Source organism: Cavia porcellus, unplaced genomic scaffold (genome assembly GCF_034190915.1).
Source record: "Cavia porcellus strain 051 isolate PalLab524CR breed Dunkin Hartley unplaced genomic scaffold, mCavPor4.1 scaffold_2, whole genome shotgun sequence".
NCBI lineage: Eukaryota > Metazoa > Chordata > Mammalia > Rodentia > Caviidae > Cavia > Cavia porcellus.
In genome coordinates, this window is record NW_026947485.1 from 74,657,528 (window position 1) to 74,680,792 (window position 23,265).

At 41.7% G+C, this 23,265-nt stretch overlaps 1 protein-coding gene across 2 annotated transcripts in view; it reads left to right on the top strand.

Moving 5' to 3' along the window:
- The window catches only part of Dapk1 (death associated protein kinase 1), a 177,961-nt gene that overhangs the window by 109,729 nt on the left and 44,967 nt on the right, over positions 1-23,265 (top strand). For both annotated transcript variants that reach the window (XM_003475059.5, XM_013158313.3), the window contains exons 3-16: positions 7,112-7,250; positions 8,406-8,535; positions 8,696-8,744; positions 8,831-8,857; positions 9,370-9,522; positions 9,849-9,894; positions 11,257-11,346; positions 13,326-13,418; positions 14,622-14,741; positions 15,166-15,264; positions 16,285-16,383; positions 18,131-18,229; positions 19,126-19,323; positions 20,608-20,805. In XM_003475059.5, coding sequence (XP_003475107.1) covers positions 7,112-7,250; positions 8,406-8,535; positions 8,696-8,744; positions 8,831-8,857; positions 9,370-9,522; positions 9,849-9,894; positions 11,257-11,346; positions 13,326-13,418; positions 14,622-14,741; positions 15,166-15,264; positions 16,285-16,383; positions 18,131-18,229; positions 19,126-19,323; positions 20,608-20,805 — 1,540 coding nt within the window. The remainder of the gene's footprint in view (positions 1-7,111; positions 7,251-8,405; positions 8,536-8,695; positions 8,745-8,830; positions 8,858-9,369; positions 9,523-9,848; positions 9,895-11,256; positions 11,347-13,325; positions 13,419-14,621; positions 14,742-15,165; positions 15,265-16,284; positions 16,384-18,130; positions 18,230-19,125; positions 19,324-20,607; positions 20,806-23,265) is intronic.

Consider the following 23,265-nt stretch of genomic DNA (forward strand, 5'->3'; position numbering starts at 1 on the left):
GTCCCTATGCTGCAACATGGACATTTTCTGCCTTGACATTTTCTTTACCACGTGAATTCATCTGCTACATTTAATTGCAGTCTCCCACAATGTCACAGGGCATGAGCAAAACGTAGACAGATTTTCTGCCAAAGCATAACACACATTGTTGAGTCTAACTGCAAAGGAATTCTTGTTCTAACTGAAACTGATGGAGCCTAACATCACCATTTGCATTTCTCTCACCTTTCTGGTTTTCTGAGCTCTGCCTAGAATCTCCCATCAAACACATCTTACTGCCTTCTGGGAATTCTGTAGCTGACATCTCTAAACCTAAAGAAAGGCCCAAAGTTACAGTCCCTGGTCCTCTGGCTCCAAGGCAGAAATGGCATGGTGGAAAGGCACAGGTGGAGGAAAGCTGATCATATAATGGTGGTCAGAAGGTAGAGAGCGAGGGTCTGGACTGACAAATGCTACTCATACCGTGGCAGCTTGGGGGCAGAGAGAGAGAGGAGGGAGGATGTAGAGTGTGAGATATGTCCTTGCAGGTCATGCCCCCAGTGACCCCCCTCCCAACAGTTCCTGCTTCCTAGTAGCAAGTCAGTTAAAGTGCTCCAATGAGCCAGTCACTAAGCCATGCAAGGTTAGTGGGTCATTCTTGATCTAAATCATAACACTGACACCTGTTTTATGGGTAACACTTGAGAAAAAAAGGGCATGTAGTTTTAAATGGTTTCAGAAAAGCAAAGAGGAATATGTAGCAGAGTCAACTAGTTGCAACTATCACATGGGAAAATCCTCTCCCAGAAAGTTTTTTACCCTCTGTTCTAGGGTGAGTGTGAAGACCTGTGTTACCAGGAATAGATTTGAGGTCTGCAGAAGGGCTTTCCTAACTTGAATTGTCTGTCTGTACACACAGTAGCTCTCAGGGATTTGTAGGCTGTGGTATGCTGGTAAGCAGTGAAGAACTGGTTCTCTAAGGGATTTGTAACATTTGCCTATTTCCATGACATAGATACTCCCACAGGGCCAATTTCTATCTGCCAATATGATATCACCAAATATCATAGGAAGAAATACATGTAATTGGCTTTTAGGAGCCCTAGCTTTCTACTGTGATAGGTTCAAGGAGCCAGAGGATATCATATGCCGACTTCCAGTAACTCCTAATGTAGAGGTGTACAGGAACTTGGGATAGGCAAAGTAGCACTGGGAAAAAACTATGAAACGTCTGCTATGTTTGTAGACAACCTTTCTTAACATTTATAAGCATAAAAAGATTAAATTCATTGTCCTGGTTCATATAGCTGCTAAATTCCACCTGTTATTTTGTTCTCATATTTGATTTAGGAAAAAAATAAGTAAGTTTACATCCGAATTCAAACTGAAAGAGTAAATAAGATCCAAAATATACAATAGAATGTGCAATAGATATTGTGAGAGTGAGGGAGGAGGAGACTGCTTGAAAGGAAAGGACAACTGGGATGGGGGAAAGGAGAAAGGGAAGAAGGGACAAGATTTTATATATGTGATACATATCATATATCTATGATAGATAATCTATCTATGATAGGTTATCTATGATAGATAATATTAATTTCTGTTGGTTCATCATAAAGAATGTGCTTTCATTATTTGATCAATTTTTCATGCCTATATCTTGTAATCTATTACTTTGAAATTCTGTGTCTTGGTTATTTTTACTTTTCTCTCATTGCTAGGGCTAAGTACCTGACACCCAAAATGAAGAAAGGAAAGGTATATTTATCTTTCAGGTTTTGGAGGTTTCATTCCATAATCAGCTGGCTATAAGGCAGGGTGACATGGCACCAGGGCAACACTTCAAGGCAGCAGCCAGAGCAAAAGGGGGAAACAAGCCTCTTTTCCTCCTTTGAATTGTACTTGGCCCACCTCCACCCCCCACTCAGGGTGGGTATAGCTCTCACGGAATCTCTGTGCCCTCCTCTGGCACAGCATGAGGACATTTGCAAAGTAAAGATCCTAGCTCTCAGCTAAGTCTCTTAAACTTTATACTTTTCTTCTTGACTCAGTGTATCAACCATAACATTCTGTATTATCATTTTTATTCTTTTTCATTCAAACAAAAAACTTCCTTTTAACAGAATGTCAGTTTAAGCAAAGTTTCAAAGGCAAGTGACACATTGGTAGAATATTTAGAATACAGTTTAGCATCCAGAATATATAAGGAAAGCAATCAGTTGCATAATGGGCATAGAAAACAGTTTATACCACTCAAAATAAGCCTGAAAGATTATCAGTATAGTTACCATGGAGGAAAATGCCTCCCAAAACATTCATTCTTACTTTATTCTCCCATTAACTGGCCAAAAGTAATAGTACAAAGCAATACCAAGTACAAATTGATGTTGTGAAGCAAAAGCAATGTTATAAACTGCTGATCAAAAAGTAAATGTATGCAGCATAACCTATGACCAACCATAACTTGTGACCCAGAAATTGCATGTTAGGCTACGTTTCCTAGGGCCTAGAAATGCTATTACATCCTAAGTAGTAGTGCAGAAAGAATGACTACTTTGTAATTTGCAATAGTGCAAATTTGGCAAACATGAAGGCCATCAGTTGGAATGGCTAAACCAGCTGAGTTAGATACCACGCTAAGCAGTACCTAACAGTGAAACTGCCTGTAACAGAGTACGTTGCTGTGCTAAAGTACCAAACTGAAAATTGATGCATGTAGTCTGATACAATTATGTTCTTAAAATAGACATAAAATGATGTTCTGTAATTCATAGACTACTTACAAAAATTCCAGAGAGTTCTACACTGTATTCATAATAGTGCAGTGTTGGGGCTGGGGATTTAGCTCAGCGCCATAAGCGCCTGCCTTGCAAGCAGGCAGTCATGAGTTCAATCCCTGGTACCGATAAAAAGGAAAAAGACCAAAAAAATAGTGCAGTGTTTAGTAAGATATAGAAAGAGTGTTGCCAGGACTGGGGAGAAGAACAGATAGTGGGAAGAGACTTCAGTTTTATAGGTAACGGGCCTAATGTTTCTCAGGAAGACTCTATTGTTAAGAGACCAAACTGAGGCTTGGTTCATTCCTAATGGAAGGGCTGCTGTGAAGGAACAAGCATCTTCCACACTGAGCCTGGGTCCTCCAGGCTGGCCTTTGTGGGAGCCCCCCATGTGGAAAGTGGTGCCCAAGTGTGGCCAGCTTGGTCTTGAGTGCTCCCTCTAGTCAGAATCCCCCTTAGTCTTCTTCCCTAAGCAGCATTATGCTTGCCTTCTTTGCTTCCTATCCTGCAGTTGGGAAGACTGAATCTTTAAGACTTTCTTGAGAGTGGGAAATGACAAGAGGAAGCAGTCACATGAAATACTCATAATTTTAAAGCCCAGGTGTGGTGTTGCCAGAACTCCTTCCTGCTCATCCCTGGCCACCTCCCCATTCTGCTGCCTCACAGTTGCCCTGAGGAATATCTAGACCCTGAGTCCACATGTGAATGCGAGATCTGACAAGGTGGCCTGTCTTGCATGTAACCAAGGTCCACCTTTCAGCAGCTCTTTGGATTTTGGGTCCCAGAAATGTCCATGCCCTTTAACCGATGAGTGTGTGTAGCCTTATTTTGTTGTTAATGTGACAGCCACACTGGAGTTACACACTGTAAGCTTAATATCTATACATCAGGTACACAGAGGGTAATTCCAAAAGTTTTCTTATGTAGAGACCTACGGCTAGAAAATGAGTCCAAGTGTTGCTGCACGGTGCATTAACACCTCACCATATGCCAGGCTCTCCTGTCTTAAGTCATAGTGTCCTCAGTCATCAGTATAATGAATAGTAGGTATTAATATTTGCATTTTATTGACTGAGAAATTTTTCCTCAGAAAGTTATTTGACCCTGTGATTTAAAAGCCTAGATTTAAACTTAGGATACTACCTCCAGTGTCTTTTCATCATTCGGCAATATTCTGCCTTTAGAGACCTTCAGAAAGCTCCTGCCAGCTGTTATTACAAACTTTCTGAAATGAAAGATCACTCCCCTCCATGCATTTGGAGTGCCAGGCATGCTTTTACGTGAGAATCCCCAGAACTCCTTTTAAGTTTTTAACTTGAACTTGAATTTGAGATTAAAACCAAAAATGCATTTTGAGATACAGTGTGCATTTTTGAATTTAAAGGATATAGAGCTTGTTTAGAGGAATCCTCAATGTTAGGAACTTCTTTGATGAAATTCAGTTGACTTGGGAGCAGCCCAGTTCAAAGGAAGGAGAGAATGGCATTTGCAGACTTTTTTGAAAGGGAAATTCATACATATTATTTCTCAAGTTCAAAAGAGGAATACATTGTATTTCATCTTTTCCTTTATATGTCTCAATTTCTCATTTAGCAAGGTCCTCAGTGACCCAAAAAGTTTAAATTAGAATATAAGAGTGAGAAAGTGAAATTTCTTCAGGGCTTTCCCTTTTCCCAGTGATGGCGAAACTTTTAACGACAAGAATGCAAACTGCAACCCAAAACACACTTATTTAATGCAAAGTGCCAGTACTACAATTAAACTTGAATACCAAAAACACAAACAGACACAAAAACTTCATACTTTAGTATTTATTGTCTTAAAAGAAAAACAAGTAACCCTTGTGCCATAGGTTCACCACCACTGGCCTAGATTAACAAGAAGAAATTAAAGACAGCTAAAGAGCAAGGAAGAATTTTATTTATTTTTGTTTGTTTATTTAGCATTAATGTCAAGAGGTAGTTGAGTACCACCTCCTTACTTCCCATGTGGACAGCAGGGTAGTTAAAAGAAAAGTCATCTCCAAATGTTTAGGGAAATCGCTGATACAATTTTATGACCTAGTTTGGATTTCTTACCCCATTTTTCTGACCTAAATTTTAAAATTATTCTGACAGTGCATGATTAAACCTTTCCTTATTAAGTGTCCAAGGCAAAGCACAGGACAGTCCAAAAGTAAGGCTATGAGAAACCCTTACTGATCTCTAAATATCCCTCCACTAAGTTTGCTGCTATCTTTTTCATGAGTGTCTTCAGCCATGTGTGATATTTTATTTGCACCTTGTGAACAGTTTCTACTGTTATAGATTGGGATTGGAGGCTCCCCTCCCCCACCTCCAAAATGTATTAAGATCCTAACTCTTTGGGTTTCAGAATATCATATTATTTGGAAGCAGAGTCCTTGGGTATATAATCAAGATGAAATGTAGTCACTGAGTAGCTCTCTTTCCAATTTGAATGTTGTCCTTTAAAAAGGTGGAAAATTTGGACATGGACATGACCATGCAGAGAGGCAGCCCCGCAGAGAGAGAGGGAGAATGGCAGGTGAAGCCAGAGGATTGGGTGATCACTTGCAAGCCAGGGAGCCTCACAGATCTTTGGCAAACCACCAGAAGCTGGAAAGAGACAATAGAGGATGCCCCAATAGGATTCCAAGGGAGAAAAGTCCTGCCAGTACCTTGATTTTGGACTTCTCTAGAATTGTGAAATAATAAACTTCGGTTATTTTAAGCCACCTAATTTGTGGTATTCTGTCAGTGCAGACCTGTCAAAGTAGGGGAGGTCAGTAAGAGGGGCAGGTAGCATCTGGCAAAGGTAGTGCCTTTCAGTCTCCTGATTTCTTTTTCTCCCCCTCTAATTGAAGGATTCCCTCTCCTCATGTCCTTAGGAGTAGTAAGATGCAAAAGGGTATCACACTGTTGAGTGGGGATGCTCTAGAGGATACATAGCTCAGAAAGTGGTTGCATGTGTCTTCCCCAAGACTGGAGTATGGGGAGAAGAGGCAGGCTGTCCCTGCATGGGCCCACATCTTCTTTAGGCTTCGGCTGCCCACATGGATGTTGAGCTTGCCAGCAGAGCTCAGCTCCTGTGCTCTTTCCAGGGAGGAGACCGTTCTCAGGGCCGTTCTCAGGAGGCCGCCTACTTTTGCCAGCTCTTTGGAATAAAGTCCAGGGTGAGGAGAGTCAGCTCACTCCCTGGGTAAATGTAAGGGAGGCTTTACAGAGGCAGTGTGGAATTAACATTTGGAAAAATTATTCTCAGTTTTTGGAATGCTGAACTTCCTAGTTCCCACTCTTGAAGCCCATCATGCAGAAGGTTGGAAGTAAGGCTTACAGCTGCATTTTGAAGACAGCACCATGCAGTTTTGAGGCCAGTGGACCCTGGACTATGCATCTCAAGACAGAAATCAACTTAAAGGGTTAGAGCGGGATCTAAACCTTTTCTTTAAGAAAAATACTTTTTGTATTTATTGTTTAGTTTGATGAATACCAGTTTGTTTGTTTTTTCACTCCAAATGGGTATAGGTTCATCAATATGTCTGTGTTTCTGGGGCTGTCTTGCCAGGAAAAAAATAAGAATGAACAGTTTTGTGCATAATTGCAGTTAATTATTATGCTGTAAATATATGATTGAACTTCTAAGATTAATTTATAAAAACCGTTACTAAAAGTTACCTATTTTGCCATTAATCACTAATGTCATGTTTTAAGGGGAGTTTGTTCCTCTGTCACTAGATAAGGAAGTCTGAGCATTGCTATATGCCCAGCCCTGGGCTAGGGGCATAGAACAGTCCCCATGACTGGGCAATGCTGACCCCTGCCCTCCAGTCTGGCCAGGGAGACAGACTAGCCACGAACGTTTCAATTTTGTGTAAGTTTATCCTTGTTAAGTAGTTTATCCTTGCTAAGTGTCACATTTGTAAATATATGTGTTGATATATAAACAAATAATAAACCAAAAGAAAATTCTTGTGAGACCACTTGGAATTGAACTGACAAAAACTGATTAACATAGAGGTTATCTAATTGTCTACTTGAGATAGGTTGATTTATTCTATAAATCCTGTACAAGATTGGCATGTAGCTTTTTCTAAGCACATGTAATTAAAATGTTTCAAAGCTATGCTGTTCTCTGCCCCTCATTTGTGACTGTGTCACCGGAGGTAGGTGGCACCCAGGTGCTCTCCAGCACCACTGGAGTGTGCAGTTCTCAGAGCGCAGAGACTGATTGTGCTTGGTGGTTCAGTCATGTCATCTTGCTCCTTCGTGTCTGAAATTTGAGTGTGCCAGTAAGTGTGGGAGTGAGTCATTGAAGAATAAAATTGTCATCAGTAAACTATGCTTCTCGGTTTTCAGCGTTGCAGGTGGCGAGCTGTTTGACTTCTTAGCTGAAAAGGAATCTCTGACTGAAGAGGAAGCGACTGAATTTCTCAAGCAGATTCTTAATGGTGTTTACTACCTGCACTCGCTTCAGATTGCGCACTTCGATCTCAAGGTATGGTTCTGGAGGAGGGGCCAGAGGAGGCTCGTGCTGAACCACAGCCCTGGTGATTTATTTACTAAGGAAAATTGAATGAGACATCTGATACAGATCTTTTCCTATATGGGTTTAATAAGTGAAACTAGTAACATAATTGACAAGCCTAACTTCTTTGTGGAAAAGAGCTTAAGATTAATGGTTATATTTGAGAATCTTGGGGTAGAGGCAAGGTCTTACAGCCAGGTCTTAGGCAAGAGAGCTGTTGGTTCCTAGGGGTGTTTTCAGCCAGCAGCAGTCAACAGGCATGGTTTCTATCCCCCTGTGACTGTTGGCATCAGTAGAAAGGGTCTTGTTCTCTACTGTTCACCTAATATGCAGGCCATAACTTTCCCCTGATGCTGGTTATAGAGCAGCCCCAACTCTGAGACTTGGATGTGTGAGGTTTTGACTGGCTGGAAGCAAGGCACTGTGGGCAATGAGAAGGTGTCTAGGTTGTGATCCTGGCCATCAGAGAGCTTTACTGTTTGGGAAGGGAAAACACACAGAGGCAACAGAAAGTGATGCTGTTAGATTCAAAGCAGTGAAAAGAGACATAGCAGGATGGGACTCAGGTTGCTGGAGAAGACTTAGAGGACCACAGTATTGCCCACCATACTTTTGTAGTGGAGCTGCACAGTAGTGCACAGTAGTGCTCACGAGCCACGCCCAGAGGCAGCTTGCTTCAGTACCTGCTGCTCTGTGTGATGTTTTGTTCTGGCTCTGGGGGCTGGAAATTCCCTGAATAAATGGCCACGGAGTCTTTCTTCTCAGTGAGGAGTTGGGAGGTATGGGAAAGGCCCCAGCTCCCTTGAGCTTCATTTGGATTAATGCTGAGTTCTACCTTCTCTCCCCGAATTGTCCTGAAGTCCTGAACTGGTCACAGCCATTTCGATAAGACAGCTTGTCATTCTGGCTTCTTCCTGTTTTCTGCCTCCTGTGCTGTATCTCACATCTCCGGATTCCCCACCAGCAGGAAACCTGGGCCCCAAACATTGCTTACACCTTCTCCTGGGAGAACTAAGCCACAATGTCCATCTTCCCTGTTTTTTGGTTATTCTTTAGGAGCATGGAAGAGCTGTTCTTCCGCCTTCTTAATATCATGCACTGCCCTTTTTCTCTCATTCTTTTAAGCCTGAGAACATAATGCTTTTGGATAGAAATGTTCCCAAACCTCGGATCAAAATCATCGACTTCGGCTTGGCCCATAAAATTGACTTTGGAAATGAATTCAAGAACATATTTGGAACACCAGAGTTTGTCGGTAGGTTTCTTTCGCCCTGCAGTCATCTGTGTCTCACAGACTGTGCTGGCGGCACCTCCCAGCCATAGAGTCCCTGTCTGTGTTTCCAGTTGTTCCCTGAAGAGAGAATCTGCCAGCTTTCTGCCTTCCCAAGCTAAATAAATGTTTTATTTCCTCTCAGCTCCCGAGATAGTCAACTATGAACCGCTGGGTCTTGAGGCAGATATGTGGTAAGGAAAAAGTCCTTGATGTTGCTCTCTTTCTGATTTAGTTTACTATTCCACTGATGTGGTTTTTGTTTTGATTTTCTGTCTAGGAGTATCGGAGTAATCACCTATATTCTGTAAGTTACCAAATCCATCACTGGGATTCTTTTCTTTGATATCACATGTCTACTCACTAAATGCACCTTGCTGATCCTTGTAGCTTGTGCATGCTCTTACTTATATACATTCTTCTTACACCCCAAACTGTTTCCTTCATACTAATTAAATATCTTTCCTAATTCAGAATGAATCACCAGGAAGTACAGCATAACCATTGTAGGAAAGTATGGTTGTCCTTCCCTGCAGAGAAAATAGGAAGAAAGGATTTATTTAAAGCTTTTAGACACTATTTCCCCTTAAATGAATGGAAATTAAATTAAATGAATTCTAAAATGAATCCAGTGTAAAAATTGGATGGATGCAGTTGTTCAGAACAGTTAAATGCCCCATGAAATCTGACTGAATGTTAAAGTGACTGTCAAGCACCAAATTCGAGTGTTACTCCCTCTTCCCTTATCAGACATTAGTGGAATGAAATGACAACATGAGGTAACCATTCACATTCTGTGCCCTACATTATTTTTCACAGCCTAAGCGGGGCCTCCCCATTTCTTGGGGACACTAAGCAAGAAACATTAGCGAACGTATCTGCAGTCAACTATGAATTCGAGGAAGAATACTTCCGTAATACCAGTGCCCTTGCCAAAGATTTCATCAGGAGACTTCTGGTCAAGGATCCAAAGTGAGTGTCCAGCATCCCTGGGAGGGACTAAGACATGTTTCTTGCACAGAGCTACCTTTTTCCAACCCAGCTCGGTCCTTCTGCCAGAAGGGAGTGTGTTGTGTGTGTCGCTTCAGAAAGTATTCTCAGGACTCTGCACTCACACTTCAATCCCTCTGCAGGACATTATCAGAAAATAGCCAGTGCAGCTCTTGCCCCCTGCTGTGAGGCACGCCTAAAAGGCTGTCTTCCAGGGTGTCTGCACGAAAGCAGGCAGAATGGTCATAGAAACCACTGCGGTGCTTTCTGCCAGCTCACAGCATCTTCTTTCCTTCCCTCCCCTGAAGGAAGAGGATGACAATTCAGGACAGTCTGCAACATCCCTGGATCAAGGTGAGCTATGTGCTGCTTCAGTCATTTCTCTAAATAGTTAGTGTGGGTCTTCTAGAATTCATTTGTCCTGGAGTGCTACTAGCTAAGGTTCTTGCCCACGATGTGACCTGTGCTGTGAGTGCCATGCATGAAAACACAAGTTAGAGTGCATCCCAATCATCAAAAGTGGAGGAGAGTAATAAACTTTTATGGAGCATGTTAGAAAAGAGTAGGTTTACTCAGCAGGCATGCTTGGTTTGACCTGTTGGGGTGGTGGTCCAACAGTATGTTTTTAAAATTTGAATGAATTTCTATGATGTAAATATTATATCAAATCTGGATTTCCAGCTTCTCTTGAAAACTGTGAAAATCTATCAAAACTTAAGTTTTCAGGTCACAGGGCCATGGGAAATGACACTGTAGCCTTTCACTAGGGCACGTGGCTGCCCCTGGCAGATGACAACTGCATATTACCTGTGTTGTTGGCATTTGAATTAAAGAAACTGATGTTGCTTGAGCCTCAAACTAAAGTCAAGGGATGTGTTCCTGAGGGAAAAAGACTTATTTGGGCTCAGAGTTTCAGTCCTTGCTCATTTGCTCTTGTTTTTGGACCTGTTGTGAGGCAGATAGCGGGTAGCATGTGGCAGAGCAGAGTTGCTCACCTTGTGGCCTGGACAGAAAAGCAGACAGGGAATGCTTAGAGCCCACATGCCAGCAACCCAACTTGCTTTCGTTAGGCTCTGCCTTTTACAGGTTCCCCATTTCCTTGTAGCACTGCAGGCTGGTGACCACGCCTTTAGCATATGAGCCTTTGTCAGGCATTTAAGACCCAAACCACCTCACAGAAATGTGGCAGTTGCAAAACAATGTCATTGAACCAGCAGGACATTCCAGAAGAAGGCTGGGGACAAGTGGAGGACACTGCCTGCCTAAGTCCTTCCCATAGTTGTCAGCTGCTTCTGTGGGATACGAGCCCAGTTTCTAAATGCATCTGCTGAACTAGCTGCAGTAGAAGGAATTGAAATGCTATAGAGCCACCATATTTGTACCTGTCTATGGTTCTCCCAGCTAAAACTGCTTGACAATTCCCAGGTTCAGAAAGTTCATAATATGCTTGACTCTTGTATCTTCAACTATCAGTACGGAAAGTTGTACTTTGGTTTGATGCTAAGCTGAGTTTCTTTCCAGATCCAGTTTTTATGGATTATATTAAACCCTAAAAGTTCTACTGCTAAGACTGAGTTCCTAGATTTTGTATGTTTTTCCAGCTTATACTACTATTTTAGTAAGCTTATTGGGAATAAAGAGATGTTTTAAAAATTGTCATATAACCTATTTTTGCAATTGAAGAGCTCTAAATTTTTTCTTGAATTTTCATTTTAGCCTAAAGATACGCAACAAGCACTTAGTAGAAAAGCATCAGCAGTAAATATGGAGAAATTCAAGAAGTTTGCAGCCCGGAAAAAATGGAAAGTAAGATTATTTGACACAGAAAGATTTAGCAGTGTTTCTTCTTTATAGTTCTGTCTGATCAGTGTTCATCTGTTCTGATGTTGACAGTGGGAAAATACATTCTTTTTTTGGTTTTGATTTGCTATGTTCTTCTGCAACATTACCCTACTTTCAAAGACAAGCAAAAACCATTTAGTCCTTTCTAACTCTTTCTAATATAATTTTGTGTTTTCTTTTGTCAAATTAATTCCCAATGCAATTTTTAAAATCAGTTCTATAAAATTACAATGAAGTCTTTTTCTAAATACAACAAGCAGCATTTTAAATAAAGTCATTCTTTGGGGTAAGCAGCCTGATAATACATGTATACCAGAGTGTATGTAACTTACCTTGTGTTTCAGCCTTAGTCCCTGAGTGGCTGGGACGGAGCGAGACAGGAACATTAGCAATGTGGCCCATTTTACTTTCTCATGGTGGATGGTCTCTGCCTCAAGATGGTGTCTCTGGGCAAAGAGACACTGGACAAGCATCCTAGAGCAATTAAAATTTAAGTTTCAGATTGTGAGGGGGTGGCTTATTATTGCCAGGGCTATGGCAAATCCAGAGAGGGAGTAAGGGCTATCCGTGTTTCCCAGCACTGGCCCAACAGTGTGCCTTGTGTACACTCCCATCAAATTTTGGCTTCCACGATAGGGCCAAGTACTACAGTACTCTCTTCTCTTTCTGCTTCTGCCTCTGTGTTGTGTCTGCCTTTGAACAAATATACATGATAAACAGAAAAATTTTTGTCCTGTAAACAAAGGTATCTAACACTTGTTCATCTCTGATAACTGTATGTGCTCTGATAATCACATTATCTAGCTCACTGCTCGCAGAGGTCAGAGTCCCTGTATCCTGTATCCTGAGCTGCTGGCCGTGTGTACTATTCTAATTGAGGGACTTTCAAGGAGTTTGCTAGGGCGTGATCAGCTTCCTCAAAGAACAGAGAACAAAGTATGCAGAAAGGAGGATACAGAGTCCTGCAACTTTGTAACAAAATGCTCAAAAATCTGTCCTATTGTCCGGATTTTTTTTTTTAATTTAAGGAGAAAAAGAAAAAAACAGAGAAAGGGTACAAGTAATACAAAATTTAAAAAATAAACAGTAAAAAATCACTAGTTAATAGATTACATATTCTCATCTTAGAAATAATTGTTCAAGTTACAAAATTAAAGCATATAAAGTGGACTTTCAAACAGTGAGAGTGCAAACAGTTTTGTTCAGTGATCCAAAAAAAACTCAGTAATATGGTTATCCATCTTACACACTCAAAAATATAAGCAGTTATAACCTTTAGAGCATCTTCTTTTCTTTATGACAATTACACATTTTGGGTTTTATTACTTCCACAGTTCTTATTACTTTTTTTGAAGAGAGGAAAAACAAATGCGAATTATCAGAACAGAGTCAGTCAAATCAAAAGGATGAACATAAATAGATAATGTAAAAACAAAATACAAGGTGATCAACAATGCTTACCATACTGCCTCTTGCTATCTTAAGAAGAATTGCCTATATCATCAGTTATAATAAAATTGAGCAAAACAGTAAAGAATAAAACCAAAACATTGGAGACTTTACAGGACTTTAAAAGAAGGTAACAGTCAACCAGAATGGGCGTCATAATGAATCTTACTGTCTTCACAGTTGTTGCCTATACTTTCGAACTTGGTACTATCTAGCAAAGCAAAATAGGGGAAAATCAGTCAAAACAAGATGGTGAGAGCAATACAGGATAGCAGGATACATTATAGTAACCTACTTTGAAACCCTGTTGTCCGAATTTTTAAGACCTTAAAATTATTCTTTTAGCAAATATAGTCCAACCTGTCACAGGATCAGCCCCCAGAAAAGTACTGTCAGCTAAGAATGCCACTTGAAAGACTTTGTCATTTGCAGTAATTTTATTGAGCTCCCTTTCCTCTGCTTCCTCTAACTTTTTGTTGTTGTTATTTTTAAAGCAATCCGTTCGCTTGATATCACTGTGCCAAAGACTGTCTAGGTCATTCTTGTCCAGAAGTAACGTGAGTGTTGCCAGAAGTGATGATACGCTGGTAAGCAAATCCATTTACCTTAGTGATCCTGTTCCTTACTGCTGTGTCTTTGGAATGTGTAGATTGTTCTGATTCTTCAGCAACCCAGAAAACCTAGTCATTGGGTAGCTGATTTGATGTCCCCTCTGGCTTGTTACTTTTTTTATTTGAGTGGTACTGTCCTTCTGTCTCACACGCTGCTCACACTTTTTCTCATACCATGTACCACATACATATACACACGCATGTGTGCATCCGTGTGTGAGTGTGGATGTATGTGTCCTGGCAAAGGAGAGTTTAACAATGGAGAACAGAGCTCATTCTACTTTGTATGAACTAAAATGAGAGCCCTCAGTTGCCATGGACATGAGAGACTCTCAGTGGTACAAAAGGAGCAGACGGTCCTCACCCTTTTCTCCATGCTGCAGGGCATCAGGAAAGTGCTCTCTGCTGGCTGTCATGTCTTACAGATGAGAAAGCACATTTTCTTGGTTTATTGACATTGCATTGTTAAAAGCTGTTCTTTAGTTTAATGGACCACACTTTGGAAATAGCTTGTTAAAATAAATAGCAAGGTGGCAAAGAATTAACAAATCTCGATTTAGTACTCTGCAATTTGCTTTCCTTTGTGATTAGAAATGCATCCATTTTCCTATTTTTGACTTCTAGTTTTATATTTTTCTTGTGTTTTATATTTTTCATTGTGATCAGGCATCAGAGAATTTTGCCATTTTATTTTAGGTGCAAAGAAGAAATTCAAATGCTCAAAACATTAATTCTCTAATTGATAGAGACTATCTTATTCAAAAATACCATTTCCTAGATTCTACAGTGTTGCTTTTCTTTGTACAGAGAGTTTGTATTTCACCTGAAATTCCCCACAGTGGTTTCTAGAACTGTGTTTTGACAGATTTCTGTGATAAACACAAAGGGATTCTTCTCATCATCGTTGTTTAAAATCTGAATCTTGTAGCTCTTTCCCCTGTGAGTTACGATACAGGTGGCACTGGTTTTACTAAAGAGTAGATGGTATTAGTTGGCAACAAGGAAAGGGAACAAAGTCACCTCCAGGCTCCCTTCATGACCATGGGCCTCAGGCCAGTAAGTGTCTCTCTTTCCTCTGTACACTTACTTCCTTTAACAAGTCAGCAGTGGCTTTGCTTATGTTGATAAGAGGAACAGGGCCAGCAAGCTTCCCCTTCTGTTCTCACTGTCTCACTGCAGGATGAGGAGGACTCCTTCGTGATGAAAGCCATCATCCATGCCATCAACGATGACAATGTCCCAGGCCTGCAGCACCTTCTGGGCTCATTGTCCAACTACGATGTTAACCAACCTAGCAAGGTCTGTTTCCACTTTGCCAGGAACATGTCAGTGACTGCACCTCCAAGCCCAAGGCTGGAGCAATACCACATGCTTCTGTATTCTCCCCTCCATTTGGCGCCTCTAATCTGAGGAAAGCTGCTTCTGTTTAGAGCAATCATAGTTATAGACAATATCTTTCTGCACTGAGGGCTTTCCTTCATTCTTCCCCAGGAAATGTTCGATCTGCTTATCCTGCAAATGACAGCACCATACAATTTGATTAGGAATCCGGAAAAGGAAGGGTTGCTTATCTTTCTGCCAGATCTCTGATGCCCACCACAGGGCTGAGCCTGAGACCTGGGAGGGGCATGAGGGTGCAGTGGGAGAGGAGGCAGCAGTCACAGTGTAGATCTTGTCTTTCCTGTCAAACTCGAATTGTCATTTTTTCTCTCATCTATTCTAGCATGGGACACCTCCATTACTCATTGCTGCTGGTTGTGGGAATATTCAAATACTACAGCTGCTCCTAAAAAGAGGCTCAAGAATTGATGTCCAGGATAAGGTCATAATTCTATTTTATCATATAATGAATGCATTTTTAGTTGTAGAGGTACCAGGAAAAAAAAAATGTATGTTCAAGTGTCTTAATTCACCAGTTTCCTATAAAGGAAAATGAATTGCGTAAATATCCCACATAATCGGTTTCTAAACATGTATAAGAAAAAAAGCAAATGTTTGTCTCTTGTGGCTCAGTCTCAGCATTTCTTTGTACCTACCCAGTTTTGTAAAAGTTTTCATTGTCTAGTTAAATTACTCAGAAAAAAAAATTTTGCTTATAAGTGTTAGGGCACCCAAGTATGAATGATACCTTTTGAGGAGTGCCCTCCAGAAGTATAGACAAAATTAACATCTCCTAATCTTTACAGTGAATATGTCCTCAGCTCCCAAAGATGCCAGTAGAGCTGTCAGTGGATTAAATCTGCCTCTTCCCAGTACAGCCAGCCCTGCACAGCCAGGTGTCTGCATCCCTGTGTGCACCCAACTGTGGATCAAAAATATCTCTGTTTTTCATCTCACTCTCTAAACAGCATACTATAATAACTATTCATATAGCATGTCCATTCTGTTGGGTGTTCTGATTAATTTAGATGTGATTTAAAGCATAAAAGAGGATATGCACTGCATCTACACAGATTCCACATTTTGTAGAAGGTGTTTGAGTGTCCATGGTCACAGGTGTCCACTAGAGAGCCTGGTGCTATTGCAGGTACTGAGGGCTACTGGATCGAGAGTTCAACTAGAGGTGGAAATGAGGTTTAAAGAGAGAAAAGCATCTTTTGCTTTGAAATAGATGCAGATATCCCAAGGAACTTACAAAGATGTTATAAATAATTGCCTTACACCCAACACGTAATGTTCCCTGTGGTGCAATTGCTAAAACTATTAATGTTGAATGAGTTTTAGTCCTTTTGGAAGTGGCTTCTTTGGGATTTGTCACTGCATAGGAAGGGGACTTGAGTGATTCTAAGGGAAATATGTGTTTAGCTCTGTCGGTTGTGACTCCACACGGGTTTTCACGCAGGGCGGATCCAATGCTGTGTACTGGGCAGCTCGGCATGGCCACGTGGACACTTTGAAATTTCTCAGTGAGAATAAGTGCCCTTTGGATGTGAAGGACAAGGTAAGGGCATTCTCTGGGGAGGAGTGGGATAGGTGCACCAGGACCCAGGGTGAAGATTCACGACTGGGATCCTCCTGCAAAGAGTTTAAAGCTTAAGTTTCCTTTGCCAGTGGCTTAGTCTAATTTTAGAATCTGCCTTAAGATGAAATCTACTAGAGAGTTGTCATAATATATAAGCATTGAATTATCTTTACCGTAACATGGATACCCCAAGTTCTAGTAGGAAAACAACTAGAAAAAGACCTGAGTCCTGAAATTCCAGTTCACCTTATGTTGCTAAGCAAATTTCTGTCATTCTCTTCCTCTTTGAAAAGGCTGGAAGTGTTGAACTAAAGTCACCAGCACTAGATTAGTATGATAATTCACACCAAATAAGGCTTTTATGGCACCAAGATGCTAGTAACATTTTTGATTTATCAATGTATCTTTAATATATATCTGTTTTATAAGTTTCCATAGTAATCTTCTGTATTAATTGGCAGGGCTAGAAGCTGATCAAACCCAAGTTTTGTACTTTCTTATTAATGATTTATTCTACTATACAGCATTTCATAGAAATATTTCCAATGCTTGTAAACTAATTTGTAATGTTAATTTAAGGCTTCCACACCCAGTTGCATGGGTTATGTACTGTACTATACCTAAGGAATAACATTCACATCAAAGAGACCATTGGCTAGGTGTGATAGCACATATCTTTAATGTCAACTGCTGCGGAGCTTGAGGCAGGAGGATCATGAGGTCAAGCCTACCCTGAGAAGCAAAGCAAAACCTTGTTGACAGAATGACAGACAGGCTGTATTAGTTGGCTTTTGGTCACTGTAAAAAAAAATATGAGAAATTTACTTAAAAGGAGGAAAGGTTTAGTTGGACTCAAGGTAGCAAAAGTTTCAGTCTATGAACTTTGAGGCGTGTGAGGCAGAGCACTGCAGTGTGTAGTGTGTGGTGAGACACAGCTGCTCATCTCATGGTATCCTGGAAAGACAAGAGGAGGTGGTGGGGACCCAGTCTCCCCTTTATGGGCACACACCAGTGAGCTGACCTCCTTCTCCCAGGCTGCACTCCCTCACTTAGGTTTCCACATCACAGGTGCCTGGGCTGGCCCTGAGCTGTAGCAATAGACCCTAGGGGTCGTTTAAGATCAAAACCATAATACATACATCATGGCAGGGTTTTGGCAGTTGGTAATGCAATATCTTGTTTTCTCTCTGACTAGTTTATTCAGACTTTGGTGGGTGGCAGACATAAATAAAACATTTTAAAGGGCTTCACTTGTTATAAATTCATAGAAAGCCGTTTCATGAGCAGATACTGATGATTTAACTTAAGAATAAGAAATAACTTTCTAAGCATAGACAAGTCATTGAATGAGAAACTTGTTAATAAATAAAACTACTCATTTAAATAACTACAGTATGATGAGCATGATACTCAAAAAAGAATTTTATGTGTTTTTAAAAACTGACAGCTAGAAACATCTGTATGTTGTGAAAGCTCAGCATGCTGTCATGGAAAGGCAGAACTGTCGCACTGTGTGTACTCTTGGGTTGTCCCTAGTAGTGTGCTGTTGTGTATGTTAACTCTGCTGCCTGGTGGGCAGGCCCTGGCCCATTTCCAAGGTGCGTGGTCTGCGGGAGGGGGTGTTGACCGACACAGACCAGGCATGTGTGGGAGCAGGCCTTGCCTTCCGGCCTCCTCGGCCTCCTCGGCCTGCTCACTGAGTGGTCTTGGCCTGTTTCTTTTGCAGTCTGGAGAGACAGCCCTGCACGTGGCAGCTCGCTATGGCCACGCAGATGTAGTTCAGCTTCTGTGTAGCTTCGGATCCAATCCTGACTTCCAGGACAAGGTGGGTCTTGCTGTCTGATGTGGGTCTCCCTGTGTCGCTGGAGCCTGTGTTTTATCCAATTATCTAAGGGCGCACAGTCAGAGCACTTGGTGTGGGGGGCGCATCGGTGCCAGGTTCACTTCTGAATGCAGAGCTTCCTCATTTACCTTCTATCCCTGTTGCCCTCACTTGACATACGAGGAGCTGAATAAGAGGAAAGTTCCATCACTTGTTCAGTTCTGTGAAATGGTTGGAACTGGGCTTGAAACAACACAGTCTGGCTTCAGAGTTCACACCAGCACCTTTTAGTCACAGTCGGATGAGTGTCTGTCTATAATGGCAGTGAAGGTATGGACCTCACAATCTGTAGAAACCTCCCGACCAACCCTTCCCTGCACTATTTAGAGCACAGCAGATTGGAATGCTTCCTTGCTGAGGCAGTCATGCTGTTGTGACTCATCTTCATATTACATATGTGAGGGATTTTTAAACAAGACTTAGAAGAATTGTTGCTTGAAGAAGTGCTCACATTCTGTTAATAGTTTCAGATGCAGTAAATGAAGACAGTTTCACCAGAAAGGTGTTATAAATCCTCCCACAGGAAGGCTCTGTGTCAGGAACACTCAGTCAGTTTCCAGGGCTCTCCAGAGTCTCTTGTTAGAACATCAGATTCTTCTAACACACAAGGTTTAAGGAAAGAAAAATAACGAAGTAGAGACACTGGATCTGCCTCTTACAGGTCATCTCTCACTCTGGGGTTGTTATTTCAGATTAATATTTTGCCCCACTAGCTGAGCTCTTAGCCCTAGGCCCTTTGACTTGAATCCACTCCTGAATTCTGCCAAGTTTCTCAGCATGCCTGTGCTTTCCTTCACAACACTGTGTCATACTCCTTGGTGTGCTTCTCCCTGGCCCAGGAAGAGGAAACACCCCTGCACTGTGCCGCTTGGCATGGCTATTACTCTGTGGCCAAAGCCCTCTGCGAAGCCGGCTGTAATGTGAACATCAAGAATCGGGAAGGAGAGACACCGCTCCTGACAGCCTCCGCGAGAGGCTATCATGACATCGTGGAGTGTCTGGCTGAGCACGGAGCCGATCTGAATGCCTGTGACAAGGTACTTTATTGGGGGAGTATGTCACAGTCACAGAGATACGATCTGGGGGACTCATGGGACTGCGAGACTCATTGGTGTGTTTCTGCAGCACAACAGGCTCTTGAATACAACTTGTGATTATCTTTTCTCTGTCCCAAGGATTCTTTGAACCTTTCTAAATTTGGTGTAATAATTAATATTCATTTGTGGCATGTAATACAATTTATGATCAGTCCCACTGTTTTGGGCTTTCTGATTTTAACCTCAGCACTGGAACAAGTGCAGTGATGATTGCAGACTCACAAACCTCCTTGAGACCTGAGACTGGCAACAACTATTAATTTTCAGGTTCACAATGAAATAGCTCCTCCGTTTACTTCCACCACTTCCTGCTTTATGGAAAGGTGATAAGTTACTCTTATTCGTATTGCAATTTCATTTCTAGACCAAGTGTTTCCTCTGTAAGCACACTCAGTATAATTTCCTTTCATTGTGAATTTATCGTTTAGTGTTGATGTTGCCACACACACAGTTAGATTTGGGGTGCTGAAGGTAATTTATGAAGTTCCATTTGTCAAGTGATGTCTTGGTAGGGAGTTCTGGTTCTCAGTGGGGACAGTGTTGCCCCTAGGGGTCTTTGGATCATCCCTGGAGACATAATTGGGTTACCACACTAGGATACGCTTGCTGCTGGCAACTGGTAGATTGAGCCTCGTGGTAAGAAGCCTCACAGCTGTGATGAGAGTAATGCCAGAACTCAGCACACCTGCTGTCCCAGGAGGCTGTGGTGGGTGGCGCGAATTCACAGCCCGTTCCTATGGAATGCTGAGGTAGGGAATTTAGGTCTGCCCTCATGTGGATGACAGCTCTGACCAGATTATTCACGGTTCCACTGGTGTAAAATAAAGCAGTAAGTTTCTTACCTAGGAAGTTAGTAAGTATCTTGGGCAAATGTTTTGAAAAAATATGTTTTTAATACTCAATTAAACTGGCTGTGGAAGTATCAGCGATAAATCCTGTGTAATAAATTCAGAGACAAAGAAGTATGGGTTCTTTCTACTTAATTGTACTGCCGAAGCCTAAATTACCCAAGCTGTTTTTCCGCTTAGGCTGTGATAATTCAGAGTGGAGCAGATAAAGCCTCTCCCTTCCAGAATAGAGTCAATAGCTGCTAAAATCCTGCTCTAGGCTTGGTACTAATGGTCATTTTGCTAATTAAGCCTTAGCTGGTGGTGGTAGGAAAGGTGGGGAGACCTGGGCCACCTGCCTAAGTGCCAAGCACTCATGGCCTTGGTTTGCTTCCAGGATGAGCATATTGCCCTTCATCTTGCTGTGCGACGGTGTCAGATGGAGGTCATCAAGACTCTCATAAGCCAAGGGTGTCCAGTCGACTTCCAGGACAGGCATGGCAACACCCCACTTCACGTGGCCTGCAAAGATGGCAATGTGCCTATTGTGGTGGCCCTCTGTGAAGCAAACTGTGCTTTAGACATCTCAAACAAGGTAAGTGTGGAGGATAAGAGCTCTGCACAGTCTATCTGTGTCTCTCTAGCCCCATGTTTCTGGGTTTTGGCCAAGTTTCTATTTGTATGTTATTGTTCAAAGTGAGTATCTCTCCTGTGGATTTGTTTTTTAGGATAGTCCCACTTTACATGTGACTTTTTAATAATTTCATAGAACAGCACAATATTATCGTACTTATAAGTATTTTCTTTTTGACTGGCCCACTGGTAGGCATTGAGAGAGAGAGGGAGACAGAGACAGAGAAAGAGACAGAGAGACAAAGAGAATGAATGAGAATGGGTGCGTGCTTCTGCAGAATTGGTTAACATGGTACAAATGAAGATGTCTGTCTAGAACACTAAGCCTTCAGGAAATACCTGGTGGCATGATTTGAACAAGCTTCCTAGGGCCTTATGGCTTTCCCTGTCTTTCTCTGTTGTGAACCCTATGGTCAGAAGTTCCTAACACTTTTTCTCATGCTAAATTATTTAGTAAGACCAATGAGAGGCTATCATCTGGTAAATAATAAAAAATGAAAATAATAAGTTATGTGCTTCCAGGTTCATAAAAAATTTACATGCTGATTTCTAGAGGTTGGCTACCAGCTTCCCTTTTCTCTGAATCCCACTGAGATTTTCGTTGCCAAATAAGATGGAGCATTTGGATATTAATGCCATTTTAGATCTGTAACTGTTTGAAGGGCAGACACACGTCTGCTATGATTGTGTTAAAAACAAAGTCCAAGCAGGATTGATTTAATTGCGGGAAGTTTATAAACACCGTCAGCAATGCCACCAGGATTTTTAATAATTTGTTTAAAATAGTATTTAAAATAGCCAGAAAATTCTGTTTCTGCAGAAAAATTATTCCTCTTATATAGTAATTAATTATGTGATTCATTCTGTAATTAATTATGTGATTAATGGAAATGGAAATGGGTCACCTTCCCATGCTGGGGGAGGAGAAAATGTGACGCCCCATTAGCACCATTAGCTGCTGGTGCTTTTGTGGTTTGCCCCATTCTAATCTTGCCACCTCAGTTGTGGAACTCAAGGGAAGAGCCAAGTGTAATATTGAACAGCATCGATACTTGGCTTTCTTTCTAGAATTCTTCAAATGAGTCTAAAGGGCTTCAAGGAACTTCGAGCACTCAGTAGACTTCCTTTAGATTTGGTGAGTGTGGGCAGTGGGCCTACCATGTACATAGTGTCCGGGGCTGTAGCTCAGTAATACAGTTCAGGTTTTGCAGGGAAAGGCCTGGGTTAAATCTCCACCAATCCCCCTAAAACAGTAAATGGTGGCCTTGTTAAACAGGCCCTTTAATAACAGCAAGACAGAGGCTGGGGATTTAGCTCATGGCTTAAGTGCCTGCCTTGCACGCAGGCAGTCGTGAGTTCGATCCCTGGTACCGATAAAAAGGAAAAAAAAAAAAAAAAAAAAAAACCAAAAACAAAACGAAAAAAAACAGCAAGACAATTCCAGATGTCATGTATAAAAACAAAAAAGAGTGTGTAACTCAGTAGGGAGCACACACTTAAAGCAGAAGGCCCTAGGCTCAATCCACAGCATTGTAAAAAGAAAAACAACTGACCAAGTAAAACTAAACAAAACCTTGTCTTATGTGATAGGAAAGTCTATACATTTTTGACACTGCAAGTGCTCACTGGTAGATCACAAATGCTACTAGAGACCGGGCCCCTCCTGCTGTGCAGACCTCTGCCCCACACATGACCCTGGCATGTGGCATCATGCGAGCACACGGGCCTTTGAGGGATAAAGCCATGTCCAAACTATAGTACTTTTATAGTACTTTTATTTCTTCCCATTGTTTTTTATTTTCAAACGATTGATGGTAGAGACTCTTGAAAAGCTTAAGGAAGGAAAAGGCATTAGTTTTCCTCCCAGGCACATCCCATCTAGCTCTGCAAAATCCTGTTGGCATGGATGTGGCCTGGGCATCCACAGTCTTCAAGCCCACAACTGTGCTTTCCGATAGCCTTGTCTTGCCTCTTCTACTAGATTAGATATTAATGTAATGTGTTGGGGATTTAGCTCAGTGGCTCAAGTGCCTAGTTGGCAAGTGCAAGGTTGTGAATTCGATCCCTGGTACCAAAATAATAATAATAATAATTCTAGGTTAGATATTCCAGAGGGCAAATTACTATTCAGATCCTGCCACCATCACAGTGGGTGTTGGGACCTTGTAACAGTCTTTGATGTCCACTGCCATAGAAGGAAGATACCCTTTCCTGCTTTAGTTCTTTCCTTCATTTGAAGTTTCGGAGCCATGTTAGAGTACATGCTGCAGAGGGAAGAAGATGGCATGGAATATGTGGCCTTTATGCACTTGCGTCTTTCTGCACTGATTCTCATAAGTCAAGGTGGGGAGAGCATGTGGCCCATGTGCTCCAAGCCAGGGGTGAGAGAGCGTTGCACATGCTGGACCTTTGTTGGTGCTTT